The sequence below is a fragment of the Bubalus kerabau genome, chromosome 20 (genome assembly GCF_029407905.1).
Source record: "Bubalus kerabau isolate K-KA32 ecotype Philippines breed swamp buffalo chromosome 20, PCC_UOA_SB_1v2, whole genome shotgun sequence".
Lineage (NCBI taxonomy): Eukaryota > Metazoa > Chordata > Mammalia > Artiodactyla > Bovidae > Bubalus > Bubalus kerabau.
Genome location: NC_073643.1, coordinates 19,497,676 through 19,511,293, shown reverse-complemented (window position 1 = coordinate 19,511,293; position 13,618 = coordinate 19,497,676). Strand labels below are relative to the sequence as shown.

The following is a 13,618-nucleotide window of genomic DNA, read 5'->3' as shown; positions in this document are numbered from 1 at the left end:
TACAAGTACCAGGGCTGCACAGCAGCCGCCGACCAAGGTGGCATCAGGGGATGCCAGGCCCTTGACTCACTCGTGAGGCCCAGCTCCCACGCAGCCCCCTTTAAGGAGTGCTGGGTCTTCCAGCAGGGCTCCAGTCTTAATTTTAGCTTGGAGGCTTGCCACTGGAGGCTTCAGCCAGCGGCAGGCTGAAGTTATGCGGGACAGCTGTCAGCCGGCACGCTGGGTGGGGCCTATTTAGCCAGCAGGGGCACAAGTCTGGGGACATTGGTGTCTGCGCCCCAGGTCTTTTCAGCCCCGCCGGCCGCACGGCTCCCATCTCCTCCCGCGGGTCCCCCGGCTCCACGATGATGGCCGAGGAGCACACAGACCTGGAGGCCCAGATCGTCAAGGACATTCACTTCAAGGAGATCGATCTGGTGAACCGAGACCCTAAGAACATCAACGAGGACATAGTGAAGGTAGGCTTGCAGGCCTGCCGTGGTGCCGCCTGCCTGAGGGTGTGGGCTTGGCTGCTAGACGGGAGTGGGCTCTGCTCCAGCACCATCGGCTTCCCTGTTCCTCCCTGGCTTCTCCAAATACCCGCTCTGAAACCAGCTTGTACCCCCAGAGAAACTTTAGTGTAAACAAGAGCAAAGAATCAGTCACACATACAGGACCATCCACCAGGGCGGGAGAGGCGAGTTGCAAAGGAAGCTCCTTACAACTCTGCGCTCTTCCCATCTGCTCCTGGCCCTCAGCCGGGGACAGACAAGGTGGCCAAGTCAGGCCCTTTCTGTGCCAGGGGCATTCTGCGGTCTCCACAGTGGGCTTGGGATTACTCCCCAGTAGGCAGCTTCCAGCAGGGCTCCTGGCCCCTCACAGGGTGCCCAGCTTTCCCAGGCACCACCGAACACCCACTGCCCCAGGCTGGGGGGCTGTGGCCAGCACTCATGCCTGCTCCCAGCCTGATGCCAGTGTCCAGTGGCCAGGGCAGGGCAGAGGCCCTCAGAGGGCACCAGGGCCCTTGAAAGGGGATCTCAGATGAGGGTTACCCTGCCTTCAGGGAGTCTCCCCCATGGCTGTGCCTGAGTCAGGCCTCTTTCCTTGCCCACATGCCACCAGCAGCCTGGCTGCCTCCAGGCCCACACCTCAGTCCAACCTCCACCCGATAGCCACAGGCATCTTACTACAGCAGAATTCCTGGGGGCAGGGTGCCCAACCACGAGCATCAGAGTCACTGGAAAGGCCTTTAAAAGGGCACGTGAAGGGGCCTCTAGGGTCCTCTGAATACATCAGAAACACAGACCAGCCCCGCCCAGTAGAAACAGAATGTGACCCATTATACAATTACTCTATGTCACCTTAAATTTTCTAGCAGGCATGAGTTTAAAAAGGAAAAACAAACAGATGAAGTTAATTTTCACAATATTTTTCATTGAACTCTATGTATCTAGATTTCATAAAATGTAGAGTTGAAAATTGATTCACAAGCCCAAACTGTTCCAAACATTCTTACAGTTTCCCAGTCACAGGATAGACTATCGATTTTTACATTTTAAGTAAAATTAAACATGATGTAGAATTCTTCAGTTGCACTCACCATAGGTCAAATACTCACACATATCTCAAGGCTACTGGGTTAGACAGCGTGGTTAAGGGCTTGTTCTAAGCACCGCCCTGCATTGCCACCTTCAGCAGGATACCTCCCAAGCTGGCGGAGTCTAACTTTTTCCCATGGCTTCTGAACCCCAGCATAATCTGGCCCCCATCTTCCTCTTCTACCTCCAGCCCCCATGTCAGGAGCCAGTCACAGGAACCAGAACATACTCCTGTGTCTTTGCCAGGAGTGCCTGCTTCCTCTTCTCCATGTGGTGTAGGCCCCACTCAGCCACTGAGACCTGATTTAAACATCACCTCCTCCAGGAAGCCTTCCCTGACTGCCCCAGGAAATCAGGAGCTCCTTCCTCTGTGACCCCACTTCACGCAGGCCATTTCTCTGTAACAGTTTACATTATGCTATTATTGTATTTATAAGCATCATTTGTGGTGGAGATAGTATAATCACGACACAGCTTGGAAAGTTCAGCAAAATTAGGGAATGAGTTTTCCAAACTGAAAAGCACTATAAAAACGTTAAGTAGTATTTGTCACGGTTTGGGCAGTGTGATCTAGAGGGAATGGTCCCAGACTTGACGCTAACAGATCTGGTTTCAAATCCAGACTCGACTACCTAAAAACGACGACACCAGACCCTCTGCAAAATGTTCATAATTTACCCACCCCCATCCCGACGGGGTAAATGGATCTCAGAGCAGCACTGTGCAATAGAAATAGACCATGAGGATTACATGAGATAAGGGATTTGAAAGTGCCTAATAGAGTCCCTGGCACAAAGCAAGGGTGTGCAAATGTGAGCTGATAGGAGCCAGGAGCCTGGAGGGCAAAAGAACTAAGCCAGGGCCAGCACGGTTCTGCTCTGGTGGTCCCTTGCCAGCTTCTGGGATGGAGAAGAGGATCCCAAGGGAGAAGGCGGTTTCTGAAGGATTCCTGCAGCAGGTGACAAGTGGAGAGAGGCTCAAGGGTCCCAGTGAGCCAGGAGTGAGCCGGCTCCAGGCCCAGACTGTAATTCTCAGGAGGGATGTCTGTGGCCACACTGGTGCAGCTGCTTATGTTGCCTCTTGGGGACTAGAAGCTATCCTCGCTGGAGGCACTGAGCCACAGAACACCATCCCTCCAAGGTGAAGCAAAAGGCCCACAAACATTCCTGTTGGGAGTGAAATGAAAGTCGCTCAGTTGTGTCTGACTCTTTGTGACCCCTTGGACTATACAGGCCATGGAATTCTCCAGGCCAGAATACTGGAGTGGGTAGCCTTTCCCTTCTCCAGAGGATCTTCCCAACCCAGGGATCGAACCCAGGTCTCCCTCATTGCGGGTGGATTCTTTACCAGCTGAGCCACAAGGGAAGTCTGGGAACTTATTTGACTTTTTCTTTCCTTTTTAATGAGTAAGAGATGAAAATGTTTTGAAATTTAGAACAGGGATTATAAACCAGAATAAGCTTAAATACCACAGAAAGATTCAAGGAGACTTCAGGTTGGAGTAATGGGCTGTGAAACAATAAAAAAAAGGAAGAAACAAGGGAGAATGTGGCTAGAAGAGAGGGGTCTACCTGAACAGACTGGCCTTCGGGTCACCTGGATGTCCTTCATCAACCGGGCAAAGGACAGGGGCGAGGGGAACAGACTTGGAGAGAAAGAGAAACAAGGCGAGGCCAAGAAGAAGGCTGGAGCTGCCCGTGGGCAAGGAGGGCAAGTAAGACGCCAGAATAAACTGGGCTACGGAGACCCACGCCTGGCCCCATCCTGACACTACCTTGCTATGTGACTCTGGGCAAATCCCTTTCCCTCTCTGGGCTTCAGTCCCTAGTGCAGACAGAGGCTGGGTGGAAAAAAGTGAAAGTTGCTCAGTCAAGTCCAGCTCTTTGCAACCCTATGGACTATATAGCCCAACAGGCTCGTCTGCCCATGGAATTCTCCACGCAAGAATACAGGAGTGGGTTGCCATTTCCTTCTCCAGGGTAACTTCCAGACCCAGGGATCGAACCTGGGTGTCCTGTATTACAGGCAAATTATTTACTGTCTGAGCCACCAGGGAAGCCTGGAGTAGAAAGAGAGACCCATTCCCTTACCAGTGCTGCTGAGTTTTCACACAGTAAAGCCAACAGTGGAGAACAGGAGATGCACTCACTGGGTCCATGGATTTGACCCTCAGGAAAAGGAGGTGCTCCCTTTGGATTTCCAGAGTCGAAACTTCACTGAACTTCACTGAGCAAGGCCTGGTGTTGCCCTTGAACCCAGGATGGAAATGAGTGCCAAGGGTGGAGGGAGAGCCCTGCACAGCCCAACAGACTTGACTATAGTCTCCGTGCTCTGGGGTGGGGCTGGGCAGAGGGGAGGCTGCCCCATTGCCTTTGCCCTCACCACCACCACCATTCACAGAACAATGCCACCAATCACTGCTTACTCTGTGCCAGGCACTGGGCTGTCGCTGAGATGGTGATGAGCAAGTCAGACCCACTGTCTGTGAGCCCTGTGCCAGGCTCTGGGGCAGGAAATGAGGGCCAGTGGTCCCGTCCTCCAGCTGGCCAGCTAGGACACCGTTCCCTTCAGACCCAAACTGCAAAGCCTCCAGCCCCTCCCCCATGCACTTCTGCAGGACCCCAGCCCCACCCCCACCGTCTGCCTGTTATTTGAGAGGGGTCTCAGGATGTCTCACTGACAACTCACACTTAGGCAGCCGGGCCCTGAAGCAGGACGTCTGACCCCTGTGTCAGGCAGGTCATTTGGTTTCTGTTTTCAGCCTCTCTCTGAAAACCCTTCAAACAGACCTGATCCCAGTCCGTCACACCAATTCCCACCTACCTCCAACCCATATCTGCCACACACGCCTTCCTCCTCTAGTAAAACACAAACACCACCTTCTGCCGCTGAGCTCAAGCTAAGTACCTAGAGAACTCAACAGCTCCCTCTTCCCCCCAGTTCTCCAAAATCTGCTTTCAGTGTGGACCCACCTGGACACCCTATTGCATGAAGATGTGACTGACCTGGTGCTTCCTCTTGAGAAGAATCCAACCCAACAGAGAAGATGAGGCTACATTGATGAGAATGTACAGGAGGCGGTGGTAAACACCATAAATCAGCCATCAGTTGAAGGGTCACGGGAGGTTAAGAGAGGAAGGCACTCACAAAATCAAGAGCCAGCTTCATGGGGAGGTGGTATCCAAGCTGCATAAATAATGAGGAAAATGTAAAATGTGGAAAGGGGACATCAGGCTTTCCAAGAAGAGGGAATGAAATAAGCCACAACATGGAGCAGGATGTTGGGCAGCATCAGCAAAGGTGAGGCCCGGGCATGGCCACTCCCCAGCCTATATCCATGGCAGACATCACCAATGGATCACAGCACGTTTCCAGGAAGCCATGGGCCATAGGTTGGCACACAGTTGAAACCTCTTTGTTACACTGTCTGCAGGAGAACAACAGGATTAGAAATGCCTGCATTTATGGGAGAGAAGGCAGAAGCGGCAGGATGATGCTGAATTAGGAAAGGTCATAATCTGCCAGGCATTCCACACTGGCAACTCCTTCATTTGAAAACTTTTCATCTTGCCCCCCAGCAAGTACCTCTAAGAAGGGCTACCCTGGACTAACTCCCACTGAGGTATTTGTAACTTCGTGTTATGGGGACACCTGTGTTATGAACTAGAATTTTTAAAAATGTGGTCCACTTTCTTGGGGGCACTTGTTAAAATGCAGATTTCCAGGCCTTGCAATGTTTTGTGCTTTCAAGAGCTAGCCAGTCCTCTTCGTCTAACAGAAGACACACCTGGAGTCCAGAGTCGTCACCAGTTTTCCTTAAAGATGCACAGTATCAGTTGTGTGACAAACCATCCTAAAACTCGATGGCTTAAAGCAACAGCCCTTCGAGGCTCTCTCAGTTCTGTGGGTTGACTGGACTTGACTGGGCAGGTCTCAGCGGCAGCATCTCCTCTGCCACATCCTGCTGGTGGAGCAAGTCACAAGGTGAGCCCGGACTGAGACTGCGCCCAGACAGAAGCCCTGACAGGCATCACTAATTGGGGGTAGTCTTTGGAGATTAGCTAACGTCTCTGGAGAAGCTGATGCACAGTCAAGCCAAGAAGTCAAGCCAAGGCAATTCCTCTCCAGTCCACCACACCGACCTTCACAAAGGCAGAAACTAAGGGGCCAGGGAGAGGATGGAAGAGATGGGCAAGGGCAGGGCTCACTAAGATCTGAAGGGGACTCCTCTGACGGGACCCTTCTCTCCTCCCTGATGCCCCCTGTTATCTGAGTCTCTTCATAGCTCCTTCGTCTGTGTCCTTCGCTTCTGGCCAGGTGCCCCAGCCCTCCTGCCCTGTAGGATGATCTGGACCCCAAACTCCCACTAGTACTTGGCCCCCTCCTCCCACTCCCAGAACCAGCCTGTGTTTCATCCTTGCCTCACCTCTGGCTAAGGAACCAGGTCCTGCAATGACCCTACTCAGGGAGATGGCAGGAGAAATTGAGGTCCAAGGTTTGATGTGGGTTCCACCCCTGCTTGTCCCTTATAGGCCGGGTGGAATACTGGATATAAAACAAATGGCCCAACCTGACACCTACAAGGGCCAAATTTTGGCCCTACTATGGCCATCCCAAATGGTACAGAATTCTACTGCTGTTATTATCAATTACAACACAGGAAGCAAAGCTTTGCCATTTTCCAGCTACTCTGTAGCTATCACCTCATCTTAGCTTCCTGCTTTAGAAGTCAGTGCTGCTCAGGCTATCGGGGTGAAGGCCCGTTTCATTGTTATTATTCCAATCTGTTGTACACCAAGAGTTTGCAAAAGTCAATCAAAATTAACTACTAGAGAGATGCAGTGAAAAATAGGTATTGACGATGTAAAATCCAATTTTTATTATTATTAGAATCAACAGACATACAATTACTAGCTGAAATAACTATTTCTAAAATGCCTGCTCTCAGCTTGTGGACTTACCTTGTTGGGAGGAGCACGTTGATTGTGGACCACCCTTTGAGTAGCTAGATAATAGGTGACAAAACCAAGATCCCACAAAGCTAAGGCACTCCTTCGGATCTTGACTTTAAAACTAATTCCGTGTCACTAAGGATATTGGCCCAATCCTCTTGGTAGTGTCAAAACCCACAAACAAAAAATCAGACAAAAAAAGGGGGCCCAGAGAGGGAAGGCCCCAGACCTCAAATCACACAGTAACTCAGTGGTCAAGTAGAGACCCGACCCAGATGGCCATTCCCCTGCCTAGAGCCATTTCCCCCACCCACGGAGAGCCTGTCTGAATCCTGCAGGGCCCTGCATGCGCAAAGACTGAGTCACACAGGAATGAGGGGAGGCATTTTTGATTGGGGGTGGGGGGGATTGGGGGATGGCTGCTGGCCTCCCTCGCATCCTTGGGCAGCGCCCAGCCCAGCTCCCCTGCACCTTCCCTGCCCTCCTGGAGATGGCAGAAGCCCTGCTGGCCAATTCCAATGAATCAACTAGCTCTCTTGCTGTTCCAAAAATAAATACGCCAGAGAAGGGGACAGCAGCTAAATGAGCGGCCACTTTCTCCCTGTCCCAGCCCCTCCTCCAGCTGCACACCCAGCCCTCCGGCTCTGCCCACGGACTTAGCCCCCACCCCACCCTCCCAGAAAAAGCCATCTCCCCTCCACTTCCGGAAACGAATTAAGAAATGAAGTCACCGTGTGCTTCTGATACACTGGCACGTCTGCCTAGAGCTGCCTGAGCTGGGCTTTATAAATATCTCCCCAAAGTAGTATGGTGATCAGAGCAGTCTCAGCCCTGGTTAAGGGAACGGCTGCTTCCTTCCAGGATGGCCCGTCTCTCTGGGAGCATGATTTCAGGTTCACCGACAACAGAGAGGGTACCCTGGGCACAGTGCCAGAAGGTGATTACTAAAAAGAATTCAAATTTCAGCAACAACAGCTTCTGCCTTCTGCCAAAAAAAAAAAAAAAAATACAAGGATGATCATTAAAAGACATCATAGAGAGGTTCTTGGTGCTAGGGTTATTACCATAAGCAGAGAAGGAGGGAAAAGAGGAATCCATCCATCTTATGGACATGTGCACACACTCATTTACGACCAAGTGGGCTGGAGAATCATTGCACTTATGATCTGGGGTACCAAGAAATTTTCTGAGATAAATTTTCACAGGAACTTTAGAGCAGCTGAACAAATGATTTTGTCACTGGGTACCTACCATGCGCCATGTACTGTACTAAGCATTGCCCAGGAGGATGTGCCTAGCGCAATCCTGTGACTCTTCCTTAGGACTGTGTACCCCAACTCACAGATGACCCCGCCCTGCCTCCTCCCCTCTAAGCTGAGTGACAGGTGCATCTAGGCATCCTGATTCTACTCTGAGCTCTTCACACTGCCCCAGCCAGGGTCAGACCCATATGTGCCTAGCACAAAGGAGGTATTGAATAAGTATTTGTTTGGCTGAGTGGATGGATAGGTATGAATGGGTGGATGAGGATGGACAGACGGATGAGAGGACAGATAGATGACAGGTAGATGGATATGAATGGATGGATGCATATGGGTGGACTGATGGATCCATGGATGGCAGGATGAATGGGAGAATAGATAAGATAGATGAATGGGTAGATGAACAAATGGTAGGGGACAGATGGATAGAAAAGAACTTATATCTGTTCTTCATAACAAGGTTGTAAAAAACAGCAAACCCATTTTACAGATCAGAAAATGAAGCTCAAATAGGTTAAGTTATTGCCAAAGTCACTCATCAGATCAGCAACTGTGCAAATACACCTTTGGGACCCTAGCTCCCGTTGAAGAAAGCACTCTAACAGCCACTAGCAGCTAACAGTTAGTTAGCGATGAGGATCCTGTACCAGGCAGTATGCTGGGTATTTACATGTCTTAACTTATTCAATGCTTTGATAAACCTAATGAGATCAATCTAGGAAAACGAGGCATAGGAAAGCTGACACTTGTTGAAGGTCACAGGGCCAGTAAGAGACACAGCTGGATGCAAACCTCAACAGAGGCCAGACACAGATAATCAAACACTGATGAATGGAGGAATATGCTGAAATACATGAACAAAGCCGGCTGGGCTGCAGAGGGACAGGGGAATTGCTGACTGCTTGGAGTCGAGTGGGTGGCTGCAAAGAAGGGGCCAGGGGTCCTGCCCTGGGGCAGGTCTCTCTGGCCGACTAGGACCAGATGTCAGAGGGAAGAGTCTCCCTCCCTGACAGCCAGTGTCTGCCTCAGGGTCTGACCCTGGCTGGGGCAGCGTGAAGAGCTCAGAGTGGAATCAGGATGCCTAGATGCGCCTGTCGCTCAGCTTGAAGGGGAGGAGGCAGGGCAGGGTCATCTGTGAGTTGGAGTCCACGATCCCCAGGAAGAGTCACAGGAAGGGGAGGCCCCAGGCCCAGGCGCTAGAAGGCATCAGGCACAGGCAGGCATGGCCACGATAGGGAAGGGGCTGGCTGCGGAGGTCAGAATCCCTCAGCTGGCAGGATCCAGGCCTTGGGGATTTGGCTGAAACTCCACAATTTTAGTGTGTGTACCCAGGGCAAAGCTGGAATGCTCCCCTGGGGGCTATACTCCTCAGCTTCTTGGATCTCAACTCCCCTAAGAAACAGCAACTCTGGATTTCTGCCCATATAAACTGGATGTGAAAAGATACCAGTTATTTCCATTCACTCTCCAAATCCATGGGACATTCCCCAACCAACCTGGGCCTTCTTTTCCAAAGGTCCAGCACTAGATCTAGAGACTGGAGACTCCTGCATCTCTAACTCCAAATCTCCCACCAGCTACCACCTCCTAGAAGCCCTTCAGGAATCAGTGCTCTCTTTTGGAGGAGATGAGGACCATATTCATAGTTTTCCTTCCAGCCCTTCCCTTCCATCCAGAGGGCTGGCTGTATGAGAGGTTAGGTGATCTCCACTAAGCCCCAAGAAGAGAAGGCTGGAGGCTGAGATTCACAAGTGGATCCTAAAAGGCCCTGACTCCCCAAGTCAACTTGTGCACATCACCTGCAGCCTGAAATCTCATCCTGTGAATTTTGCTCCCCATCAACATATCACCCCAAGTGTCGGGCTGCAACCTTGTCTGTCTCCAGGGGGACCCAGGGATCTGAGGCCTGGCCCAGGAGCTCAGAATCCAGCCATGTGAGAAAAACAGGACTCAACAATGGACATACAAAATGGTCATGTCCACTCCCCACCCCTCAGAACATTTACGCTGGAAAGAAAAGCATCAGAGCAATAATAATTTTAGTATTACTAGTAGAGAAATGCAAACTGGAGATGCATGTGTTTTGTTTTTCCTACTCCCTTAATTCTCTGCAAGGTGGCTATGTTATAAGGAAAAGTAATTTTAATAACTTTATTCATAGAGAGGATCTCCTTTCCCCTCAAAAGTGGGAAAAGGGTCTGCATGGGAGACTGAGGTTTGAGCTCACTGGCCCGACTCCTCACCCTCCAGTTAGTCTGATTCATTTGTGCATTCATTCAACCAACTGCTGTTAAAGCAGCCCAGGAACACACTGCCTCTCATTTTATAGACAAGACAGCTAACGCTCAGTGCTACTAAATGACATCACACATGAGAAAGCAGCATGATGCTGCTTAAGGCATAGTAGGGACTCACGAAAGGTTAGTGAAGTGACTTGGCTGAAAGCAATCTTTATTTTTTCCCACTTACCAAATGGGGCCTCAGTCACCATTTCAGTGGGTTGTGTGAGCAGGATTTTATTGAGTGTCCACCTTCTTTCCAGATGCAAGGGAGGGACAGGGAGGAGACTTCCCTGGTGAGCTAGGTTAAGACTCCACACCTCCAATGCAGGGGGTGCAGGTTTGATTCCTGGTCAGGGAAGTTAAAAGCCCAAATGCCATGCGGTACAACCAAAAAGATTTTAAAAAAGAAAAAGAAAGGACCAAGTAGGCAGCATGAGAGGAGAGTCTGAGGCTGCTCAGGACCAGGGCAGAAGGAACAATGCTGCACTCCCGAGGTGCAGCACTCAGAATCCAGACACCTCCACCAGCCAGGACAACACAGTCCTTCCCTCACCACCGGCCAGATCCTGAAACAGCTCAGACCAGTGCACCTCCTCTAGCCTCCTCTATCACCCCTGACAAGGCTGGACCCAGTGACACCTCCCAGCTGGCCTCTCCCCCAGGCATCCTCTCTCCCACCCCAACACCCACCCCAGTCATGTCAGCCAGGATGAGCTACTCAAAAGTCAGACCAGAGATGCAGAGAGCAGACTGGTGGTTTCAGAGGCGGGCAGGGAGGAGGTAAAATGGATGAAGGGGTCAAAAGGTGCCAACTTCCAGTTACAAGATGAATGAGTCCTAAGGATGTATAGTACAGCATGGTAAATACAATGCATGGTGAATAATATTGTATTGTACATGTAAAAGCTGCTGAGAGTAAGTCATAAAAGTTCTGATCACATGTACACAAAGATGTTAACTATACTCAGTGTGGTGATCATTTCCTGAAATATAAAAATCAAATCACTGTGTTGAACACCTAAAACTAACGTAATGTGTCAATTATACCTCAACTGAAAAAAAAAAGCTACAATCCAGCCAAGCCACTCCCTGTGCAAAAGCCCTCACTCAGAGGCTGCTCTCTGCACAATGCCTGCCCCATCTGGCCTCTCCAGCCTCTCTCTGGCCATCATGGGCCTGTGCTTGGCCTTCCAGAAGGCCTGTAACTCCCTGAGAGAGCATACGATCTATCCCACTAGGTCCCAGCAGTTGGTGCCCCAAACACTTTTCCAGCCCACACCTCCGGCTGGCTACCACCAGGAATCAGCTTAGCTAGATATCACCTTCTCCAGGAAGCTTTACCCCCAGGCTGAGTTAAACGTCACCCTGTGGGTGCATATGGCCCCTGTCCTTCCCATAATTACCAGAGAACTGGCCTTGTTCTCTCTGTGGCCATAAAGTCCAGGAGGGCAGGAACCTTCATCTGTTTGCCATCCTATCAGCAGGCACCCGGTAAATCTTTGCAGGATTACTGCCATTCCAATTCCCTAGGATCATAAAATAATAGAATTTCAGAGTCTCCTGGCCAGCCTGGAACTTACAGTTTAAATCAGTCAACTCCTCGGAGCCTCTTCTCCCCCCATAAAAGAGAGGACTGGACCAGCTCTTATGCCTCACAACTCTAGGGCAACACCAGCCATCACCTGGGAGCTGGTCAGAAATACAGAGTCTCAGGCCCCACCTGGACTCACAGGGGTCTGAAGTCCCATGCGTGTGGCCCAGGCACCAGCTTTAACAGGCCACTCAGGGGGTTCTGACCCTTAAGAAATAGGTGATGCTGTGACTTGAGGATTCCCCCTCCTGCCCCTGCAGGTGGATTTTGAAGACGTGATCGCGGAGCCCGTGGGCACCTACAGCTTTGACGGCGTGTGGAAGGTGAGCTACACCACCTTCACAGTCTCCAAGTACTGGTGCTACCGCCTGCTGTCCACACTGCTGGGCGTCCCACTGGCCCTGCTCTGGGGCTTCCTGTTCGCCTGCATCTCCTTCTGCCACATCTGGGCGGTGGTGCCCTGCATCAAGAGCTACCTGATCGAGATCCAGTGCATCAGTCACATCTACTCGCTCTGCATCCGCACCTTCTGCAACCCACTCTTCGCCGCCCTGGGCCAGGTCTGCAGCAACATCAAGGTGATGCTGCGGAAGGAAGTGTGAGGCCCGGGTGGGTGAGGGGGCGGCGGGGTAGGGGAGCCTACTGCTCGTGGGGCTGCTGGTGGGCTCTTTCTCCTTGGGGACCACTGCTGCCCCACAAGATGGGAGGACACAGAGTAGGAAAACCAGAAAGAAAAGACAGTCCACCACGGAAGCACAGTGGGCTTCCCTCTGCCTCCTGCCGTACCACGATGCCCCCATGACTGGGCGTCAGGGAAGATCATTTGCTAAGAGGCAGCTACTGCAAATCTTTGCGTTCACTTGTACTGTAACAGCATAAACCGGCCCACAGTTCCCACCCGGGACACCCTACCCCTGCCCCAGGAAACCACCAGTGCCTGCTGGCATTAGGAGGGTGGCTCCAATAAAGGGTTTCGGTTGCATCTGGAGAAGGCTGTTTTTCATCTGTTCACTATGTGGACACATGCCCTGATCAGCTCCAAAAATATGTTTCACTGCCCTGAGAAGCAGAAGGGTCAAGCTGGCTAACCCGTCTCTCAGCCAAATGCAAGAACCAGAGTTTGGTTTCTCTTGGGATTCTTGTTCGCTGGGTATCTGCTCCCACTGTGCTTCTGGGGAGATTATTCCCCATCGACTTCTGTTGCCCCTGGGCCAGCCAGAGGTTACTCACAGAAGGAAATGGCCCCTGGGCACCACTGAAAGCAGGGCCTGGGTTCAAACCTCCCTTTTGGCTCAGATGCTGAGCCCCTGGCATCGCCTCCTGGCATGTACACCCTCAGCCCCAAGGGATGTGATGAGGGCATACGGTCCAATTTGTTCACATGTGGCCCAAATACAAGGCAATGGAAAAGGCATGGTCCATCTCCTGCCCACCTAGCCTCAGCAGGAAAAAAAAATCAGAAAACCAGAAATCTTTCATTCTTTAGGGATGCTTTCCCCAAGTGTGTTATCTAGAACTAAGTCCTCAAAAAATGCAGGGGGCAGCTTTTACACTTAAATTTGTTTGGAAAATGTATTATATTTCTCTCAGAGATTTTCAATAGACGTTAGAATGTTAAAGGCTCTGACAAGTCCTGCAGTAAAGAAAGCTATTTAGGCTCCAATCCTATTTGATCCCCCCGCCCCCCCCTTTTTTTCCCATGCAACACCTATAAGTCTCATGAAATTCAGGTTCCAAAGTACTTTTCATGTTTTCAGAGGTACCACCTCACTGGCATCTGGCCATGAGCCCAAGGGACCTGGGGGTGATGTGGTGGAGGGGGCCACACCTGCAAGGGAGGCAGGGCAGAAGCAGCCTCCATTCTATCCTTGCCTCTCCTCCTAGTTGGTCTCAACTTTATCGTCCACGAAATGATCTCTAAAGTCCATTTTAGCTCTTTTTACCTGCTTTTGTT

The 13,618-nt window shown here is 51.1% G+C and overlaps 1 protein-coding gene across 1 annotated transcript; it reads left to right on the top strand.

Annotated features, from left to right (window-relative positions):
• Window positions 1–223: 223 nt before the first annotated feature.
• CAV3 (caveolin 3) lies at window positions 224–13,246 on the top strand. The gene is made up of 2 exons (XM_055557950.1): window positions 224–458; window positions 11,925–13,246. The coding sequence occupies exons 1-2, from the start codon at window positions 345–347 to the stop codon at window positions 12,264–12,266; spliced, it is 456 nt and encodes a 151-aa protein (XP_055413925.1). The 5' UTR covers window positions 224–344; the 3' UTR covers window positions 12,267–13,246.
• The last annotated feature ends 372 nt before the right edge of the window (window positions 13,247–13,618 follow it).